The sequence below is a fragment of the Pseudochaenichthys georgianus genome, chromosome 3 (genome assembly GCF_902827115.2).
Source record: "Pseudochaenichthys georgianus chromosome 3, fPseGeo1.2, whole genome shotgun sequence".
Lineage (NCBI taxonomy): Eukaryota > Metazoa > Chordata > Actinopteri > Perciformes > Channichthyidae > Pseudochaenichthys > Pseudochaenichthys georgianus.
The window spans coordinates 15,888,306-15,910,521 of record NC_047505.1 but is presented as its reverse complement, the minus strand read 5'-3'; the positions used below and the strand labels follow the sequence as shown (position 1 = coordinate 15,910,521).

Genomic DNA, 22,216 nt, shown 5'->3' with positions numbered 1-22,216 from the left:
AACTGTCAATATTACATTAATAAAATGAAAAAAATAGAATCAGATCTAGAAAAGAGAACAATTTTGACTTGTTAGTCCTAATTTTCTAAGTCCTTCAAAAAATGTAATGGACATCTAGGACTGATTATTGTACTTTCTCTGAGAAAAACACACTTCACTATATGTGCAGAATAACCAGCAGAATATAGTCCCGTGTAAGGATGTGACTCACCTTGATAAATTAGAATATAATACAAAGATAATAAGTGAAGAAGCCTTTTCCAGCTCGGTCTTAAATAGGGATCCATTCGTGTTTCGCGGATCCGCAGTCAGTCGGGTTTGGACAGCATCACCTGGTGAAAACCCTCCGGCTGGACTCCCGCTGCTCCCTGCGCTGCTCCATCGGGATCATCCGCGAGCGACCCGCCGCGCGCCTCAAGAACCGCTGCACCTGCTCATTAGCATAAATTATGCGAAGGTGGGCGCGCGCGCGTGGGCGGGGCCGCAACTGCAAGCAGAGATGTCGGCTACTAATTAACTGATGCATGAAAGTATTCGAAAACTACAACCACTGGTAAGATATTTAACAATTCAATTACATAGAATTCATATATAACTTACAGACCTCCAAACCCAATGAGACGGCTGTTATCTACGTGTGCTGTCATCAAATCAAACCTAATGTTACAAATAATTCAGCACAGGTTTAAATGTAACTGTGCAGTATTTACAGGGAACAGTGCCACTCTGTGGTCCACTGTGAGGGAAACATCACAGAACCGGTGGGGATTCAAATGGCCATGCCAAATTAAACATAATCTAATGAAAAAAACTCAAGCTCTTTAGGATAATACAAACACTAACACACTTTCAACAACTTCCAATTAACTGATAATATCTTCTCTACAATTTTACATTATCCCTGCTTGATTTGTTGCATTACTTGCACCGTGTCCACTTCACTTACTTGGCATAGTATTGCACATGTATATGAAGTAAAATGTAAAGGTATAGCATAGGCTATTTTCTACATGACGGTAGATTTCCAAGTGAGATGAATGATTAAAGTGTGGTGCAATAAACTGAAATTACTGCACTGAAAAAAAATACATTAAATTGTACAGATTTCAACATCAACATGGCATTTTCTCTCCAGCCACCTGAAAACCAAAATATTGAAAAATCATACACAGGCAGTCAGGTAATTTGATCAGTGATAAACACGTGAACCTGAAGGCATCACCTCCTGAAACCTGACATGGAACATGAACTTTTAATATCACAGAGTTGACCCCATGTCAACAGCTGCATGGACTCATAAGCATGAGAAAGTTTTGGGGGATTTTTTTGTTGCAAAAGAAACACTTCCTGCCCTGTCTGTCTGCTGTCTGGGTGAAAAAGGCCTTTGACTGACTGAAGCCCTCAAGAGAGCCCAACAGGCTTTGTGTCGCCTAGCCAGGAGGTATCTGCTTTCATAAATGGAAACAAGACTAGGAGAGGGGGGGGGGGGGGGGGTGTCCCTGCACTCATTAATGAGACATTTCAAGAAGATTTAATTTTGTTTTAAAGTGAGTGATTTCTGATTAGTTTGTGTGATTGTCTTTTTGGACGTGAGAAATGAAGCATCATCCGAAAGCATAATGCTTTCGCGACATCACACACTCACTCACTCATACAGTACTGGAAACCTGGCGCCTGCTTTGTGTCCCGCAGACGGCTCATTAAGAGGTGACATGAAATGACTGTTTTCTGTATTTTATATTTTTCTGCATTAAATGAGCATTTGTCGGAGGACTTGTAAAGTAAATGTGGTATTATTTTATCTCAATACTGTTTTACTTCTCTAGCCTGTTTGTGGCATACAGTCACAGACCTATACCTATTGAAGATGTAAAGAGTCTATTGTCATGATGTTTTTAAAGTAGAACATATCTAGGATTAAAAGACTAATGTCACAGCAGGATTTGGAAAAACTTGTCCATGCTTTTATCTTCAGTCGACTCGACTACTGTAATGGTGTCTTCACAGGTCTCACTAACAAATATATTAGGAAGCGGCAGCTGATTCAGAACGCCGCTGCTCGAGTCCTCACTAACACTAAGAAAGTGGATCACATCACTCCTGTTCTGAAGTCTTTACACTGGCTTCCTGTGTGTCAAAGAATAGATTTCAAAATACTGCTGCTGGTTTATAAAGCACTGAATGGTTTAGGCCCAAATTACATTTCTGACCTCCTGCTAAATTATGAACCATCCAGATCTCTCAGGTCTTCAGGGACTGGTAAGCTTTCTGTCCCCAGAGTCAGAACTAAACATGGAGAAGCAGCGTTCAGTTATTATGCTCCAAATATCTGGAACAAACTCCCAGAAACCTGCAGGTCCGCTGCAACTCTGACTACTTTTAAATCCAGGCTGAAGACTTTTCTTTTTGTCGCTGCTTTTAATTGAACTATTCACATCTTAGACTGCACTGTAACTTTTATCCATGTACTTTTTCTTTTGTTTATTTTATTATCTTTGTTTTTTAATGACGTATTTTAAATGCCATTTTCTCAATGTTTTTCATTGTTGTAAAGCACTTTGAATTGCCTTGTGTTGAAAGGTGCTATATAAATAAACTTGCCTTGCCTGAGAAAAATAAAGACCTTTTTGACAAGTCAACGTCACAGAAAAGGCACAAAATACAAAGATGAACCTAAAAAGGAGCAGAATAGGGCCCTTTTAAAATGTTGCTTTCATGGTGATGCTATGTAAAGAGAATATCAAAGTTATTATGAATCCTTCCGAGGGAAACATAACTGTCTGCATGCTGTTGAAAGCATTGCCTCATATTGACGGGGGTTTCATTGTGTCCACCTTGTTTATAAAGGTTGACTACATAACGGAGTTCAACAGTACCACAAACTAAGCCCTCCAAAATGACCAGAATAAACATCTTTTTGAAATAAATAAACCAAAAAATATAATCTTTATGAAGGGAGATTTTATTGCAGGATTCTATTATGGTCTGCACTAATGACTCTGTAGGTGAACTGCATCGACTAAGTCTTCTCTACCTACCAGCGTTATTTGATTATGTTTGGAATAAAGTAACAAAACATGTGCTAAGCATCACCTTAAACTAGTTCACTGGTAGAAAGAAACATGGGGGAATGTCATCTATACAAACTGTACAAGCAGATCAACACCAACACAAAAGCAGGTGCAAATGGGAAACATTTGTTGATTTTGGAGTATTCATGATAACTCCTGCACTCACAAATAGAAAAGGCGACAAAGAAATTCAACATTCAAAAATCATGGAGGCCAAATGTCCACCTGTTCTTAATCCTATTTGTGTTTTTATAATAGTGGATTTGTGTACACACAGGAGTGAGCAATAAAGTACATGAACCATCCGTTTATCTACACGGAAGCTGAGTCTCTTCATTTGAATCCAGTTGCCTTTTGATAAGGACTCACTTGGCGATATTACACATTTGTATTCTCTCAAGAACAGGATGCAACTATTTTTCATAGGATTACACTGGAAGCCGCAAAGTGTATCAATTAAAATGTTTTAATTCCTGTGGGACTGAATTGTGATATGTTAGAGCGATTCAGAATACCATGAGAAGTACAATCGGCCAAAAGCGTGCAAATTAGATGAAATGCAATGTTTATGCATTCACCCTTCTAATTAGTAACCATTATCTTTGAGACATAAATACTCAAGCGTGGAATAAAAGAATCAACTAAAGGAAGTCATGGTGATTCCATTTAATTGCCCGACAGAAGTTATAAATTCATGGTCTCTAGATAACTGCAAACAACCACATGTCCTCTCAGCTTCTGTCAATCTGTGTTCATTTCAAATCAAAGGCAAGTTCTTACACAGACTAAAAGATATCACATCTTGAAAAAAAGATTTGTACTATCTACACAGCAGGGAATTAAAAATGCATAAATATTTACACAAAGAGTTCTGATCAGAAATGAGAAATTCACCTTTTGACACATTTGAAAAGAAGATCGTTGAAAACATTGGAATATTTACAGAATGTGAAACGTTTCTATCTAAAACACCTTTTGTCAGCTCGTTTCGAAGCATCAGGCAACAAACAGGGGACACCATCAGCTAGATTTAAGACATTTTGTATTATACCAACAAACTGAGGTGGACATGAATCCAAATAGTTGGTTCCTTTCATTCAAGGACCCTTCTCTGATTCTTCTTTTATGTGTTTAGATTCAAGATGAAATACCTCTTAGTGAAACAGCAGATTAACTCTGCTTCCTCGCTGTGTGTGTGTGTGTGTGTGTGTGTGTGTGTGTGTGTGTGTGTGTGTGTGTGTGTGTGTGTGTGTGTGTGTGTGTGTGTGTGTGTGTGTGTGTGTGTGTGTGTGTGTGTGTGTGTGTGTGTGTGTGTGTGGGGAGTGTTGCAGTAGAAAATTCAACTGTAGCGTGTGTGTGTGAACTCGGTCATCTTTGGGTAAAGAGTCCTGCACAGCGCCCTGTGTGCTGCGTTATCTGGGCCGGTGGTTGGCGAGCAGGAAGTCCTTGTCTTTGCAGGTGAGGCAGAGTTTGAGGTTCCTTAGGGAGCCTCCGGCGGAGTAAAACGCCCAAATGCCCATCACGAACAGGATGACGTAGGTGGGGACCAGGCTGGCCACGTACTCCGGGTTCTGGAAGGTCTGCGGGAGAAGACGGGAAACACGGGTCAACATGATAGTACAATGAAAACAGTTTTGCTATGAAACATTTTGACTAGCTCATTAGTTTGTGAAGGTTTAGATAACGCTATATGATGAAAGTCATACATATGAGAAAATGGCCACTATACCAAGTAATAATGTCAAAAAAGGTAATAAGCGGATATAATGAATATTATTCTCCGATGGTGGGAGAATAATATTCATTACGCAATAAAAGCAACATTAAATAGGTTCCTTGCACTTCGTGCTAGGACGCCGTTGGGTCCTAGCGCTCCGTGCTTAATAATTCATCATGGGGAATTTCCATGATCTGTGAATACCCTCATGTGTACCTTGATATAGGGCTGAACCCGAATATCCGAATATTCGTTCGTTGGAGTACTATTCGGGTTTCAATTTCGTTATTCGGATATTTGTTTTGTTTGTTTTTTCCCCATTTTTTTTTTTCAAATTGAATTGAATGAAATCTCCAATATAATGTAAGAGCTTGTGCCTCTTCGGGGGGTGCTAACACTTAACCATAAACGTTATAGTTTACTTTCTCCGTCTTTATATGTAGATATTACTTTTCTCCGTTAATCTCCGTCACGTTGTTTCCAAAGCAACTGTGCCAACTCTCCTTCAAAATAAAACATGTCCATAGAAAATAGGAAGCCAAGCCAAATTACACTTAAGACATATACAACTGCAACGAAAGTAACAAACACAATGCGATATCCTTTTCAATTTCAAAGAACACAAATTGGGTTCCATACATTACAGTGTTTCCCCTAGGATAGAATCATAGCAGCGGTGCTAAGGCATGTGGGCCCAGCATAATGTGAGCGCGGAGCCCGTTTTTGTGTGTGCGCGTGCGAAGTGCGCCCCGCCAATTTGTTTTTCCATGTGTCTGCCAGCACAAGAAAGGCTCTTGAGGCTTAGTACCAGGGCCGGTTCTAGCCAATTTGCTGCCCAGGCGAGATTTTATATATGAAGAATAAATGAAAAATCTCTACAAAAGACAAGTACACTACAAAAACAGAAACTTATTGACATAGGTCATATACGTCAAAATGGCTTCAAATGGATTCAGTATTGTATGAACATGTTTTAATTGGGGGGTAGACGTCACATCCTCTAGGGGGGTCGGGGGGCTGCGCATAAACCGAAATACACGCGTTGAAGCGGTTCGCTGCTGATTACTACGCGCCGCATAATTCTACATTTAAATGCAGCGCTTTCGGAAACGAATGTAGAGATTTCATATGAACACACTTCTTGGACTTGTGTTGCACATGAGAGTGAAGTCTATTGAAATCAGTTGTATTGCTCCGGTCTTGAACAACAGTTCCTCCCACCAGCCCTCATCATGCTCAGACCCCCAGCAACACTCACCAGGCAGGACACCAGGAGGTGGCTGATGACGACGGCGGCCACCGCCCACCAGCGCTGCTTCTCACAGGCATCGAAGAAGACCACGCCCCAGAACATGTGCAGCAGGATGATGGCCAGGGTCATGAAGGCTGAATAAGGGTTACATTTCTTCATCAAATACACAATATGTTTCTTAATTGGTTTGTCTGCATCAGCTAGAACATGTAAGAGTAGAGAGAGCCACAACTATTTATTGACTGTAAAAGGCTAACACAAATGCATTTAAACATCAAAGTACACATTGTAGCGATTCCATCTGGAACGATCCAACAGCTAAAGGTGTTTGTGAGCTTTGGTACCTGAGGACAGGAAGTAGTGCTGAGAGTCTCCGTGGATCCCGATAGTCCCCGGCCCCACAGAGTCTGCCAGGATGTTCACCACGGAGAACGCTCCGCTCATGAAGCCGAAGCCCAGGCCGGACACTGAGGTAACCAGGACGACAAGAGGAGTGGTTTATTCCACAGAAATGGACGATATGAGCATTTTTGATGTATCATATACACCTGATTTAAAAAGAATGGCTAAAAGAAGCAACAGAGTTTGAGATATCATTATTCTTTAGACATAAAAGTAAAGAATAAGAGTTGTATTAGCAGGTGATGTGCAGACTAACTGTACCATAGGCCAGCTGCCGTATGGAGATGGGCATGGTTTCCTCCTGGCTGAGAGTGAGGAGGCCTTCATTTGCTTTCCTGAAAGAGAACACGCACACAAACATGAGCCTAAAGCTCCCATTCTTCACTGTGAGCTGTAAACAAGGTCATCAGTCAGAAATATGTATGTCAGACAGAGGAAGATGATACGGCCTGCAACAATGAATCTTTAATAGAAAATGAAAACACAACAGGGGATACAGCTGGGAGTCAGGGTGTGATGATGATGATGATAACAGAGTCAAAAAGTCAGCTTTTGTTTTTTTTTCACAAAATGTCTCTTGACATTGTGTACGTTATCTTTTGGAGCTGACACAAACTCCACTTGAGCTACAGTGTTTGCCTCAAAAACGCCAAAAATATGTGTGGTATTAAAAAAAGGAAAAGGCTAGAGATGTCCCGATCCGATCACGTGATCGGAGATCGGAGCCGATCACGTGATTTTTAAAAGATCGGGGATCGGGAGAAAAAAATCGGGGATCGGGATTTTTTTTTTATATATAATTTAATTTAATGTTACAAAACAAAATGACCATGTTCACGTCTTAAAGTCATCCTGAGGACTTAGTTTTGGTTTAAAATTACACAACATCATGTATGTGTTGCTTTCTTTGGGCTTGTTTTCATAGACCGGGTTGCTTATTTCTCTGAAATCTGGCAACAGAGTGTGTGCAGTGTCTAATAGTAGCAGTAAGCTAACGAGAGGCTACGTTCAGCTGGTGACTCGGGAGTCGGGACAGAGAAAATGTCAGCAGTTTGGAAGTATTATAAAATTGAAAGCGAAGGCAGTGTAACAGCCAGATGCAATGTTTGCAAGGCAGAGGTTCCGCGTGGTGGAAAGAACAGAGCTACGTTCAACACGACCAATCTAATACGCTACCTGAGAAACAAACACCAACAACAACACGATGAGTACACATCGGCCACTCAGGTAACGGCACTGAAACAACCGACACTTTCAGAGACTTTTAAAAAGAAAGAGAAACTGCCCCAGAACAGAGAAAAGGCCAAACAATAACAGCCAAGATAGCTGAATTAATCGCGTTGGATGACCAGCCGTTATCTGTTACCTTTTTTTTCTCTTAATGCATTGCATAAAGATCGGATCGGGAAAAATCGATATCGGCAGATTGTCAAAATCAAATGATCGGAATCGGATCGGGAGCAAAAAAAGGTGATCGGGACATCCCTAGAAAAGGCCTTATTTTTATGACTTCTTCCCATAAATAATTCCACTACACAATTAAACATACAGCTTTGCAGCGAAGATTTATGCATGTTGTTCTAAAATTGAGTAAAATATTTGTAAAGTATAGTAGTAAAGTATTTACCACTGGTTTCTATCCATTCCCTAACAGAATGAAAGTTGGTGAATGTTGGTTTTAATTACATCATTCAGCCTCTTTTAAAGTATTTTACTTTATGCTTTACATAAACTATTTAAAGTTTATGTAAAGCAAACATGTACGGGTTCTATACTCTCAGATGTGAATATTTGTGGTTTGTTTTTATTTTTGATGGGAATGAAGTGAATATATTTTGGTTTTGGACTGTAGTCAGAGTCTGACAAAAAAAGACATTTGATGAAATAGCCTTTTGGTTCTGGAAAATTGCGACATTTCATATAAACAAACATTTCATAAAACAAACATTTGATCAATTAATTGAGGATAAAAGTCAGATTATTAAAAATAGTAGTCATAGATGCAACAAAATACCTAAAATAAATAACGTTAAAAGTGCATGCATGGTAACAAGTGGAGATTGTTATTAAAAGACTGTCTGCAACTGTGACAAAAATATTAACCAAAGCTGTTTTTCATCTGATTGTTAAAATAACTTGTTCAAGTCTCTGCATGTTAACTGTCATGTCAAACATTTTGATTAGCTCATTAGTTTGTGAAGGTTTAGATAATGCTATATTATGAAAGTCATAAATATGAGAAAGTGTCTCTGCATGTTAACTGTCATGGCACACTGAAGATAAAACTATCATGAAAAACAAACGGATGGCTTATGGAAATAACCAAGAGTAAGACGTTCATGTGTGGCCCTTTGAAGATGCACTAGCACATTAACACTGATGATATATTCTTGTGAATGTGATCTGTTGTGCTCGGACCTATTTTGTTCACATTATATATGCTTCCGTTAGGCAATATTATAAGGAATCATTCTGTAAACTTTCATTGTTATGCGGATGATACTCAACTATATTTATCAATCAAGCCTGATGAAATTAATCATCTAAATAAAATTCAAGACTGCCTTAAGGACTTAAAAACGTGGATGACCTTAAACTTTTTGATGTTAAACACGACCAAAACTGAAGTTATTGTACTTGGCCCGAAGAATCTACGAAACAAATTATCTAAAGACATACTAACTATGGATGGCATTAATTTGGCCTCCAGTGAGACTGTAAGGAATCTTGGTGTTATATTTGATCAGGATTTATCCTTTAACGCCCACATAAAATCAATTTCAAGGACCGCCTACTTCCATCTACGTAACATTGCAAAAATCAGGCATATCTTGCCTCAAAACGATGCAGAGAAACTAGTCCATGCATTTGTTACTTCTAGGCTGGATTATTGTAACTCTCTATTATCAGGGAGTACTAAGAAGTCAATCAAGTCGCTTCAGCTGATTCAAAATGCTGCGGCTCGTGTACTAACCAGAGTTAGGAAAAGGGACCACATTACTCCTATTCTGGCTGCCTTACACTGGCTCCCTATAGAACACAGGATAGAATTTAAAATTCTTCTTCTCGCCTACAAAGCCCTTAATGGGCAGGCGCCATCTTACCTTAAAGAACTCATTATACCCTACTGTCCTACTAGGGCATTGCGTTCCAAGAATGCAGGGTTGTTGGTTGTTCCTAGAATCTTTAAAAGTACAATGGGAGCCAGAGCCTTTTCTTATCAAGCTCCACATTTGTGGAATCAGCTTCCAGTTTGTGTTCGGGCGGCAGACACCCTATCCGTTTTTAAGAGTGCGCTTAAGACCTTCCTTTTTGATAAAGCTTATAGTTAGGGCTGATTAGATTCAGCCCCTAGTTTTGCTGATATAGGCTTAGTTTGTCGGGGGACATCTTACTTCTTCCTTCTCTCTGTCTATACCCGTGTACACTCATGTTCCGATTAACCCAGCTTCCCCAAATGTCTTTCTTTTTGGTGTCTATATACGCTGGGATCCGGAGTCATGGATGATCCTGCGGTCCTGTGTCCTGGATCGCGAGCGCTGGATCTTGAGTCGTGGCTGTGGTCCTGGATCATAGGTCCTGGATGGATATCCTCGTGGATTCATCTTCCTATTATACACACATGCATTTCCAAACATTTGGACTACCTATGTTGCAAATGTATTATCTTTTCAATTTACACACGGCATCTATTGCACGTCTGTCCGTCCTGGGAGAGGGATCCCTCCTCTGTTGCTCTCCCTGAGGTTTCTCCCATTTTTCCCTTTAAACTGGGTTTTCTTTGGAAGTTTTTCCTTGTGCGATGTGAGGGTCTAAGGACAGAGGGTGTCGTATTGTCATACTGATATTCTGTACACACTGTGAAGACCACTGAGACAAATGTAACATTTGTGATATTGGGCTATATAAATAAACATTGATTGATTGATTGATTGATTGATTGATTGATTGTTTAAACTAGCAAAAGCAAAAGTAGTGTATTATTCTCCCTCTCTATTACGCAGTAGAGCATTATAAACACTAAGTACTTGTTTCAGAATCACTTTCTCTGCGTTAGTTCTGTTCATAAAAGCATGGACTGGGTCAGAGCCTATTATAGGGCTCTGGACTGGGTAAAGGAAGCACTGGCATTCATTTCAATGCAGAATAGTTCAAAGAGTATTACACTGTAGTGCCCTCTAGTGGCTGCTGATGTTATTATTAACATTTGCTTTGTTCTAATTCCATGCTACATCTAAATCTGTGTGATGAAATTAAATTCAAAAAGGTCATTGTGATCACATTTAAATATATTTTAAATGTACTGTTCATGGAAAATTAGGTAGATATTGAAGTAGAAATGACTACAACAATCTCTTGTATAAAATCGCAAAAGCAGTGAAACAAAAAGTGTATTAAATATACACTTAGTATATAGCTGATCTAACTAGTTACTGTCCTCAGGATTATGTGTACACTCCCCTCCCTCCTTCAGTAATGTCAAACTTCTGTAAAAGTCTTTATTTTACATCAGATTTCTACCAAGTCATGTCAAGACTTTATAGGCATCTACGAGCAGTACAAATCCCCTGCTGACCGATTATATTAAAATTCAATAAATGTGAATTCATGCCACAAAATATAACTCCACTACAAAGAATATGTAAGAACTCCGATGGTGTTAAAAAGCTCAGGATCAGATGATTCCCACCGAATTTGCTCAGATTGAGTGTGAGAACAGAGACTGTGTTGAGGATGAGGCGTCTGTAAAAGCGTCAGACAGTGTTGTAGCAGCGACTTACTTCAGCAGCTTGTAGTAGGCGAAGCGGAAGGTTTCCTGCAGCAGGACGGACAGCACCACTCCGAAGATGAGGAGCCCTTTCTGCTGCGCCGCGCTCTCCTTATTACTGATCTGAACCGAGATGAACCAGACCAGAGAGGCCAGCAGAAGGGACACCAGCCAGAAAAACGCTCTGATGAGAAATAAACAGATACAATCAGTTATATGAAAAGAGGCTCAGAAACAGGCCAGTGTGACTAGGGGGGTTGAAAATAATCATTTCTACGATGCGGACGTGGACGATTCGGTCTCGAAGCAGTGACGGAAGATAATCGGTTATAGAGTAGTAACGTTGCTTCCTGATTTTCCGGCCGCGGCTTTACTATAACGTTTTTTCTGTCACTTTAATATCAAATCGGTCGGTGACGCAGAGATCAGGGAACATACGTGACAGCGGCACAGCAACACGGAGCAGTCTGCTTTATCCACCAACACAAGAACACCAGTCCAGAACCGACAGCAGAAGGACCCGCTCTGAATCACTCCGTGTCGCTGCGGCTCAGAGACACAGACAGGGATTTATGTTTTTCAAAAATAATCGCGTTACAATCATGTCAGGTTTTTGGTGGATTTAATTAAGTCTTGGATTGCAAAGTATGAATGTCCTCTAGCAATTTTCAGACGATATATACGTGTGTAAAGTTTGTGAAGGCAGGAGGAAAAAAGCTTCCGCGATCACCGTCTCCTCCCTGAAAATAATGAGTGACATGCTGATAGTGACCCGATAGAAACTTTATTATTCACTTAATCACTGAGATATAATGAAGCTAATTTAATCTCATACAGTGAATGTAAGTGTGCACCCACATGCAGTATTTTAGTTTGTATATGCTGTTGTAAATACTCCTGTTGTCTGCTGTGTTCAGACTCAAGTCCTGTGTGTGATGCCACATTCAGGACATTCAGTGTCCTTTCTTTAACAGAAGACCGTGGCTAGAAGCTGCAGCTAGACTGCAGAAGCATTAGCTTTTTGTTTTTGAGGATGGAACAACTTCACACAGAGATATAGGGAGGCTAGACCTATACAATTCATTTATTTTGGTTTATAAATTAATGTCAAGACATTTATGTTATTGATTTCTAAATAATAAAAAGAGAGTTCATATGTATTTACTGCATGTATGCATTGATGAAAAATAAGCCATGGGCAGTAATATAGAAAATTGAGGATGCAACGCATTGGTATGAATCGTGATGCACCGGGATATCGAACCGAAGACAGGATAATCGTAATCGAATCGTGAGACCAGTGAAGATGCACAGTCCTAACGGCCCGTCCACACAGCGGCGTGCGTTGACGCTTCACCATTCACTTTGAATGGGGTGACGTCACTTTTAGCCGAAATGCATCGTGGGAAGCGACGCGGAGCGTAGCTGGCGTGGCTCGCTGCAAAAGTTGAGCAATGTTCAACTTTTGACGCCTCGGCGAGGCGTCAGCCAATCGAATCATATGCCAGTACAAGCTCTAGCCAATCAAACCGCTGCTTGTGTGTCAGGGGCAGGACATTCATGTGATTGGTTGTTGGTCGAGTTTCAGACACGCCCGCCGGCAAGCGTCAGCGCACGCCGCTGTGTGGACGGGCCGCACGTGTGACACCCGAGAGGATTCCTAAAAGTAATCTTTAGTATGATTTCAGTTAAATAACTAATATCCTTATTGACCTACCATCAATTCTTAGTAGTCACACCCGGCTTTACAGTCTAAAAAATGGGTTGAATGTAAGCTATTCCAACAGGGTGTTCATATTTCAACAAAGGGCCATATTTGGCACAAGACCTGGCCTGAGGGTCAGGTATAAAAAAACAGGCCGGCTAAAATGATTGGTCGTGCTTTTTACAGTTCCACAGATGACATTTTTGAATGGATTTTTTGTCAAAGCACTTAAGATATTCATTGCTATCGGGATGTTAAGAGCATTCCATGGAATATAACAAAAAGTGTATCTCGAGCCGGTTTCTCAAAATTACCTACCCCACCTTTAAGTCTGATTTGATAAATACATTTTACTTACTGACTTTTACACATTTTGGTGACAACATCAAGAAAACTATTTTTTTTTAAAGTTTTTCATTGCTAATTGTAAAAATGTAAAACATAATTTGAACGAGTCTCATTTTGAAAAATAAAGAGGGCTGTGATTTGGCTAAATTCTATACTCAAAGTTTAAACCATGGAGCAGCAAGTCAATGTTCCCCTTTTTGACCACAGGGCTTCAAAAGAATAAGAAAATGTTTTAGCAATTTAACTTGTCAAAAACTTGCAGAATGCCATAACTGTGTGGCCCGTATACTCATCATCCTGCACTGATTGTAATTACAACAAGTGGTGAATAGCTGATATAGCTCGATTCAAAATAAAATTGTTACAAGTAATGCTAAACATACAAAAAGAGAAGAGGAAATGGACTCTAAAACTAAATATGTATCTTGCCATTGCATATTTGTCTGGAGGGTATGTTCTGTGTAATAAGAAATAAACTATCAAGACAAATTCCCAAAATTGAAGCTATTAGTAGCAGCTAGCTAAGGAAGCGGTCTGTTAGCTAGCAAGCTAATTTACACTGGTAAATACTGGGGTATCAGCGTTAAACACGGCAGTTATACGCTACTTTCTCAAGATAAGGTAACTTTCACCTTAGCCTCAAAGAATATAGATTAACTCTCACCCGGCTATGAGGAAAATGACCCTCAGCGGATCCCGGGCGATGGTAAACAGGAACAGAGCGATGGCCGGGCCGAAGGCAATAAAGGTGCAGCCGAAAAACACCGCCGCCGTCATCGTTGTTTCTTTGTGGGGGTTTCAGCGGCCAGCAGCGCGACCTGAAGCGCCTTGTCTCGGTCCTTTACACGGTAACTTATAGATACTGGTCTTTTATTGTTAATAAACTCAGCCTGCTGTTGTAGCTGATGGTTTGATTCCCTTTACTTCCACCAGCGTATCACAGGACCTACTCGTGACGTCACATCACGTGACTGAAAAAAACCTTCTTCCCTAAAACTTTATTGAAAAAGACAACATTTCCACACTAAAAACAATGAGTTTAGTTAAAATATGTGAATTGATATGTATTGCTTACTTTATGTGTTTTATGGTTTTATGTTATATTACCGTTTTATTTTTATTTCACGCAATAAAATATAGTATCAATGTTTCATGTAGCTCCGATAAGGTTGATGAGTCGATGACTACATAACTGTTTAATTCCATGGGCGTAATTTAAAAATGTGGTAAATTGTATTGAATGACAATACTGAACACGTTTAAAAACGACATGGTTAGTGCTCAATGGGGCAATCTATCCTTGCACAATCAGACACATTTTCAGTGTATTTTACAGATATTGTCTAAGTTTAAAAACGTATATCTTTTAATTCCATGTCCAAAACACGTCAATACAAATTAGAGCAGGATTTATGGACGCATGTTGAGGTTTGCACGCAAATATTTGTTTCTCTTTTCTATTAAGCAAAGTAATAGTAATAATAAGCTTTTATAGCCTTTTTAAAATCAGTGTAAAACCAAAAACTCTATTATTTGTACACTTACAGTAATTGCATGACTTTCATTGAGTCAATGTTGCCAGAGCCGATGAAATGCGTTAATCTTGATTTGAGCACTTACAATATTTGTTCTGTAGCAACCTATTTTTCTTTCATGATATATCAAATTATTGCCATGAAACACAAAGCATTACATTATTTATTTATTCTATATTTTATACACATTGTCACAACATAATATACAGAAATTAAAAACCCTTGTCGACAGAAAAATAACACACTAGGGTTTAAACCTCTCCTTCGAACATTTTCTTCCTGCCGCCCATCCCGGCCTTGTCTTCGATGTTCTTCCTCCAATCTCCTGTTTGCTTCTCCTGCAAAGTAAGAGAAATAGAGATTCAAATCCCTTGGAATAAATTATTCAAAACCCTTTTAATGTATTTTTTTCTTTCTTTGTTTGTTGTTGTATATTTATGCCACAGTTTGATTTTAGAGATGGAACCTAAGAACTACTGTACTATGAAAATGTAATCCTCTGAGTTTTCCTTTAGTGTTTACTACAAAATCTGAAGCACCCACCTCCTCTTTCACCTCCTTCTTGACCTGCTTCAGGTTGGCTCTCAGGTCCATGGACACTTTGTGTTTGGAGCCTAGCAGAGCGGCCAGCATGTCATCGGCCGACATCCGCACCCTCTTCAGGGCCGGCTTCTTAAACTTCCCCTTCAGATCCTGAACCTTCATCCTCAGGTCGTCGATCTGACAAAGAAGACCATCTGTAAGTGTGTCTATAATTAAAGATCTGCAATCTGTTTCAATGGAAAATGGTTGGTGTGGGTGCTCTTGAATATAAATGTGATTACAAGACAAGTCTTAAAGTGGCCCTATTATGCTTTTTGGGGTGTTCCCTTTCCTGTATCGTGTTATAGGTTTTTGAACATGTAAATGCTCTGCAAAGGCTCCAAAAGTTCCCTCCAGAGGGAGTTTCTTTCCTAACCACTGCCTGAAACACCTCGATTGTAGTTCCTTGTTTACAACCCTAACATAGAGACATCATATGTGACACTCATGTTTCTATTGGCCAGCTCTCCAACACATTGTACGTGATAGGCTAAGGGACGGGACTTCTCTGAGTGTTGAATCACAACAGATCTGGCCAGCTAACCAATCAGAGCAGACTGGGCTCTGGTTTCAGACAGAGGGTGAAAAGAGGTGCTGCAGCACAGGCAGTGTATGAGAAACATAAAGCATTTTTTATTAATTTAGATTAAATTATATTAAATCATGTAAACAGGCACAAAATACAAATATGAACCTGAGCATTTGCATACTAGCCTGTTAAGCCCCAAGCCTGTTTTTCAGGTCTCAGGCTCGAAAATGACATTTCCAGAACAAATGACCATAACTTCTAAAAGGGGAAAATTAATAATCTTTGTTCTCAAAGTAATGATAAACCTGTGAGTTGGATGTAGAAAAGTCAGAATCAATATGTTTTTATTTTAATGAAAATTCAGATTGAACATAGTAAAAAAATGTAAATTATAGTGTCCGTCCAAAAAATCTTTTTTACTTATAGTGAAAACTACCCTTGGATGATGGGTTAGTAGACTAAAAGCTTTAGGAATCCAAAGTACAACATATAATAACCCTGTATCAAGATTGATGCAAAACAAGTGACATTTTACCTTTTTAGAGAGGTTTAGAAAAAAAAGTCCACCTCTGAGGGCATTTGGGTGGAAATGGGCGTATTTGCCGTTTCTCTGGAACCCATTGGTCGATTTTGATGAGTGACATCTCTTTTGAACCGTTAGAGCCAATAGAATCGAAGGGGAATTTCCACATACACATCAACATTACCATTGCGAAATGAGAGCTATGCGCTCTGAAATCTGAAAACTTAAAACAAGGTTTATAGCTGATGGATTATCAGAAATCATTTCAAAGGGACACAGACACATTGGATTAACCTATGGATTAACCTTCAGCAGCCTTTTTATCGTTGTAATGCCATTGAAGACAACTTTTGATCAGACAACGACCAAGGTAAGACATATTGCCGTGTTGGCTACCTAATACCACGTATTGTGATGTCTGTTTTTGTTTCTCATGTCGCGAGTTTTGATCATGGAGTGATGATACAGATACCTATCGAATCTGTGTAATCTCACAATGCTAATCGATGGGTTGGATGTGCATTTACGATAAGTAATATGGGTTTTATACCGTGAGTTCTGTGCTAACGGCGTTAGCATTTTTTCGCTCAAGGCTAATTCAGAGGCTCAGTGTTAGTCTTGTGTTTTCTTATGCTAAAAATGGTTCATAGCATCAGTTAGCTGAGTTTCTTCCCGTTACATGGATATGAAACATTCATAGTTTATTCAATCTTAAGAAGCCCTCAGACACTGTTGCTTGCAGATGTTGTGGTTTCGGCCCCTTCGGCGGGCCCGTGGGGATAAACAGGCTAGGGCCCATTTAATCTTTGTTTTTTGCAATGTTCCCGTCAGGGGCGCCGTAAGGGGGTGAAAAGTTAGGATGATTCTAAGGGCCCGTGACTGACAGGGGTCCCAAATATTTTTAGATAACCTTTCATCAATCATCAATAATTAACATTAATATAACATCATATTGATAATGTACTCACTAAACTTACGATTCATTTAACTTATTTTATTCCAAAAGTTAATTATCCAAAGCCTCTGTACACCCCCCTCTATTTACATGTAATGGTTTGGTCCTGCCTCCAAACGCTGTGCGGCACCCATAGGGCGGCACCACACTTTCTAGCAGCAGAGTGAGAGCATGTGAGGAGGGATGCTAGTACTTACGTGTGTGCCATGTCTCAACCACTAACAAAGTCAGGCTTTCAAGAAAGAAAAGAAAGGAGAGAAAGACAAGAGAGAGGGACTAAAGGGCGACAGTATGTCACCCAGTTTTTCAAAAGAAAAGGTGGGTGTGGTCCACCATGAGTGGTGGAAATTAGTCTGCTAGCTAAGCGTAGTCCATTGTAAATAATAATTGTAATGTTTTGCTGACATTCGGTATCCTATACTGTTAATATCTTCACAGAAAATGCTGAGGTTTTTCATTTCACTCCTCTTTTAGCTGACATTTAATAAATGCAGGTAATGCATAGTAGTTGGTATGTATATTTAATTAAAAAATCTGCTGCTTATGTTATTTTTTTTGTTATAGCATTTTATAAATGATAATATTGGTGTTAATGTTCACTTTATTTTAATTTAAGAGGTCATGTATATTTAAGTTAGATTTAATTAGATTTTTGAATGTTCCATTAAAAAATGTTATTAAAAAGGCATGGACACCATAAAAGATGACTATTGAGGTCTATTGTCAGGAATGTTAGTGTTATATCAAATAGTGAATTCTACTGCAGAAGAATGTTGCACGTCTGCACAGTGTTATATGTTCACCGCTCAGTGTCAGTAAATATTGTGCAGTTAGTATTGGACTACAAGATAGATGCAAGCCTGTACAGGTAGAGTTATTTAAAGCATAAATGAGTCGGTTGGGTTCTGGAGGTGTGGTTACATCAATTGTGCTTGGTTGGCGTGGCCTGAGCCTGGTGGTGGGGCAAAATGTGATATCTTTTCATGGGGCCCAAAATCGCTGGCGGCGCCCCTGGTTCCCGTGGAGAATGACCCGAGTGGAAAAAAAGAACAAATCTAAAAAATCTAGAATTTGGGGATGAGTGAACAATTGTGGCCTCCTGACATATGGTTCAAATGATCAGCCCTGGTACTTAAAATATGGTGTAGCTGATATTGGTTCTTGAAATGAAGCAGCTTTAAATAAAAAATAACATTTGTTAAAAAACTACCTACCTCCTTGTCGGACTTATTCACTTTGTTCTCCATGTCGTATCGCTCCTCGTCCAACAAATCAATCTGCTTGTGAATTTTCCGACAGAGCTCCTGATTTTTGTAATAGAAAGGAAAAGAAAGAAAGAGCAAGAAAGAGAGAAAATAGGGTTGAGGAAAAAAAGGCATGATATAGACCTATGAGGTAGTATAGAGATGTTATTGGGTACATATAATGCTATTACACTGTAATACTTAATAGCAAATATTGGACAAATTATATAAATGTATGTTCTCCTGGCAAAAATAGCTGGACAGTAAAAGGACAATGTAAAGAGAGACCATAGAGATTATTACATGTTTAAATTAGAAAATGTCTCCAGTGGATTATAGTAGATATGTTTCTAAAAAAAAGTTTAACAGTGGGAGTTCCCATGGGATTTTAGTTTCCCTAACGGCACTGAAAGACATTGTTGTTGAATGCTAAAAAAAAGTGTATTTATAAAAACCTAATGTGTGTTCAAGTGCCTTGTGCCAACCCATTTGGCTCTGCAGTATCAACCGGCCTTTTAAAGCTGCTAAGACTAACATCTCCCGTGTCTGTTGTGTTTCTTCTGGGCCTCCACCCAACATAAAGGTGATGTTGAGTTTTACCTGGAGATCCGGCATGGTTCCTGGGATGGAGACGGAGGGACAGTTCTCCTCCATGTGTCTTATCTTCTCTCGCTTGGCCTCCTGCGCCTCCTCCTCCAGAATTGTCTGACTGATCTGGAGCATCAAGCTCTGAGAGGAGGAGGAGAGGATGACCATGATGACCGGAACTCTCAATCCAGTGTTTATTATAGGATAAGAAGCTGCTTTCTAACTGACTTAATACACAATACACATTTGTTGGCCACATAATAGATATAAACTGGATTAAAGCCTCTAGTGCTGGTAACAGAGGCTGAAATGTTCATTACACTTCAATAGGTTAAACCCCCCTAACAATGTTTCAGACTGTCAATAATACTTTATTTATTCTGGTGCACTTTCTAAAGTTAAGTTTGTGTTAAGTCTTGGTAAAGTGCATTCTAAAAACCATGAATATATGTTTTTCCACCTTTCTCATGTTTTATTAATCTAAATGTTGTTACTGTGTTAGATTGATGTTACAATTATTCTACATTTCTTCACTCACATATGAAGAGATAATACAAATATATGATAATGAAAAAACTGATATTTGAAGTATCAATAATGCTCAGTCATCTTAATTAATCTGAGGATTCTTTTTTCTTCTACACTTTTTTTTATCAATTGATAGTTCATGAATTAGGGAGGCGTGTGGCGCAGTGGGTTGTGTGTGGGTGTTCGGCTCAGGGGGTCACAGGTTCAAACCCCACTGCAGTCAGCATGTCGTTGTGTCCCTGGGCAAGACACTTCACCCCAAATTGCTCCTGTGGGGATTGCCCACAGTATTGAGTATGTAAGTCGCTTTGGATAAAAGCGTCTAACAAGTGACATGTAATGTAATTGTTTAGTAAAATATCGGAAAATATGAAAACCTATCAATAATAGTGTGTTGAAATGTCCAAAATCTAATATACATTTTAACTTTAAAATCATGCAAAACAGAGAAAAGCAGCAAATAATTGTATAGGGCTAGCTGGAACAAGTACATGTTTGCCAACTTTGTGTTACACATGACATAAATTATGAATGTATTATCAAAATGTTTGCTGATTAGATTCCTCTAGTGTCACTAGTTATCCTGAGAGTGACACAAGAGGAAAGGTCATGGAGTTTAAAAATAGAAAGTGGTGGAGTTTGGTTGAGATCAGAAAACTCCAAGGAGGCCATCCCAGTCAATTGTTCATATTTTTTGAGAAAAGGTAGAGTTAGTACAAAAATAAACAGGAAACCTTCTAAATAAAAACACTTGATTAAACTGCAAATTACAGTAGATGAATTTGAAATTGTATTTATGATGGTGATAGTGTTTCAGTTCAATCCCTACAATTTGTAAACACTGCCTCACAACATTTGAAAAACAAAGAACAAAAGCTTGATCCGACTTTACCTTGATCTGATTCTTCCGACTCGTCGATACCTTTTTCCTTCAGAGAAACAGTAAGACAGAAGAACAAATATGATTACCAGTGATTCTGTGAGTTTTGTAGATTCATAAAGTATAGATCAGGACTTACTCTGCCATCCTGCCAGCAGTTAATTCCTGTCTGCTGCCGGGAGAAGAAAAGAGAGGTACATGAAAATACCTCAGCAGCCTGGTCTCTTTATAGATGTTGGTTCAGTGTGTCTGTTTGGGACCAGTAGCAGTTGTCTTCAGAAGTTTGTTAAATGCCAGACAGAGAGGTCGATGGTGGCAGCTGAGCCTAAAACAAACGCTTCAGGAATTTTCTTCTGGAAGCATCTTTAGAGGGATCATGTGGGGACTTCAAATGTTTAGTAGTTTTTAAGAGTTATGTTTATTTTAAATTCTCGAGGTTAAAGGTTGCATCTCACACAAATACCACTACCAACTAGGGTGACCAGATGTTCCTTTATTACCACACTGAAGTTTATTTTGACTGATTCCCAAATACACCTTCCTGCTGCCACAAATGTTCACTGCAGTAACAAAATTGTGTATTTATCCACTGCAAAAAATAGTCCTCAACAAATGCACTATTTCCTTTTGTTTAAAAAAAAAAACAGAGTAGTCGAAATGCATTCAGAACGAAGTCAGACAGAGGACTGTAAGTAATTGATCTATCAGGAGACAAAGTATAAAGAACAGCCTGTGATATTTGAAAATAAAATAAACACATGATCTTCTACAGAGACAATGAATGCTCAGTTTGCTAAACTAAAGGCATTTCTCTGATGTCCTTGGTTTCCTCTGAGTCAGCTCAGCTGTAGTCTGTAACAGCTGACTGCTCCTTTCATCTGTCTGTGTGTCAGATGTACTCCTGCACACACAGTAATATAAATCCATTCAGTACATTTAGCTCTAGTAACTCTTGTTTACAAATGTAAACCATTTGCATGTCATGTCTGACTATTTATTTGAGGTTAATTAAATTCATGATTTGCTCAAATGTAATACATATCATTAAAATGGTATGTATGGTGCTCAAAGCATCAAAACTGTGCATTTGAGAAACTTTTTCTAGACTAATCCCAACTAAACAGTCTGCAGTGGGGGTTTCATCTGGGTTTCATCTGGGTTTAATTATTTAACATCAAAACTAAATAACAACTAACTGTGTTTGGGATAGATGTGAGGCTGGTGGTGGACCAGAAAAAGCCTCCCAGCAGCTGTCAGCTCTAAACTGGGAGGATTTATGACTGTTACAGGTTCCCATTTTACTCAGCTGCTCAAACACACTGGGAGGGGGAGATTATAGGACACACACACACACACACACACACACACACACACACACATGTTCTTCAAGCTTTATCATAAATCATCTGGTTTTCAAATTTTAGATTTGTACATGAAGAAAACGTTAGAGTTTAAAAATTACAGTAAACAAAAAAGTCTATATATGATATTGATCATTCATAATTACAAACCAATAATGTCACATAAATTATTCTGAAATAAGCCATTCTACATAATTAGTATGTTTTACTTTTGGACCAAGTAGGCCT

At 39.1% G+C, this 22,216-nt stretch overlaps 3 protein-coding genes across 3 annotated transcripts in view; all 3 read right to left on the bottom strand.

Annotated features, from left to right (window-relative positions):
- otog (otogelin) overlaps positions 1–382 on the bottom strand; it is a 67,912-nt gene extending 67,530 nt beyond the window's left edge. Inside the window, exon 1 of the mRNA XM_034078027.2 lies at positions 333–382. Within this exon, the coding sequence (XP_033933918.1) occupies positions 333–382 (50 nt within the window). The remainder of the gene's footprint in view (positions 1–332) is intronic.
- A 2,559-nt stretch (positions 383–2,941) lies between these two features.
- Positions 2,942–14,220, bottom strand: aph1b (APH1B gamma secretase subunit). The gene is made up of 6 exons (XM_034106588.2): positions 13,928–14,220; positions 11,224–11,394; positions 6,704–6,777; positions 6,385–6,507; positions 6,047–6,174; positions 2,942–4,651 (listed from the first exon to the last, which is right to left on the bottom strand). Exons 1-6 carry the CDS (start codon positions 14,038–14,040, stop codon positions 4,484–4,486), a joined length of 777 nt encoding a protein of 258 aa, XP_033962479.1. The 5' UTR covers positions 14,041–14,220; the 3' UTR covers positions 2,942–4,483.
- An 829-nt stretch (positions 14,221–15,049) lies between these two features.
- Positions 15,050–20,789, bottom strand: LOC117442024 (troponin I, fast skeletal muscle-like). The gene is made up of 6 exons (XM_034078020.1): positions 20,767–20,789; positions 20,640–20,676; positions 19,232–19,360; positions 18,602–18,691; positions 15,342–15,518; positions 15,050–15,136 (listed from the first exon to the last, which is right to left on the bottom strand). Exons 1-6 carry the CDS (start codon positions 20,772–20,774, stop codon positions 15,050–15,052), a joined length of 528 nt encoding a protein of 175 aa, XP_033933911.1. The 5' UTR covers positions 20,775–20,789.
- Between the last annotated feature and the right edge of the window lie 1,427 nt (positions 20,790–22,216).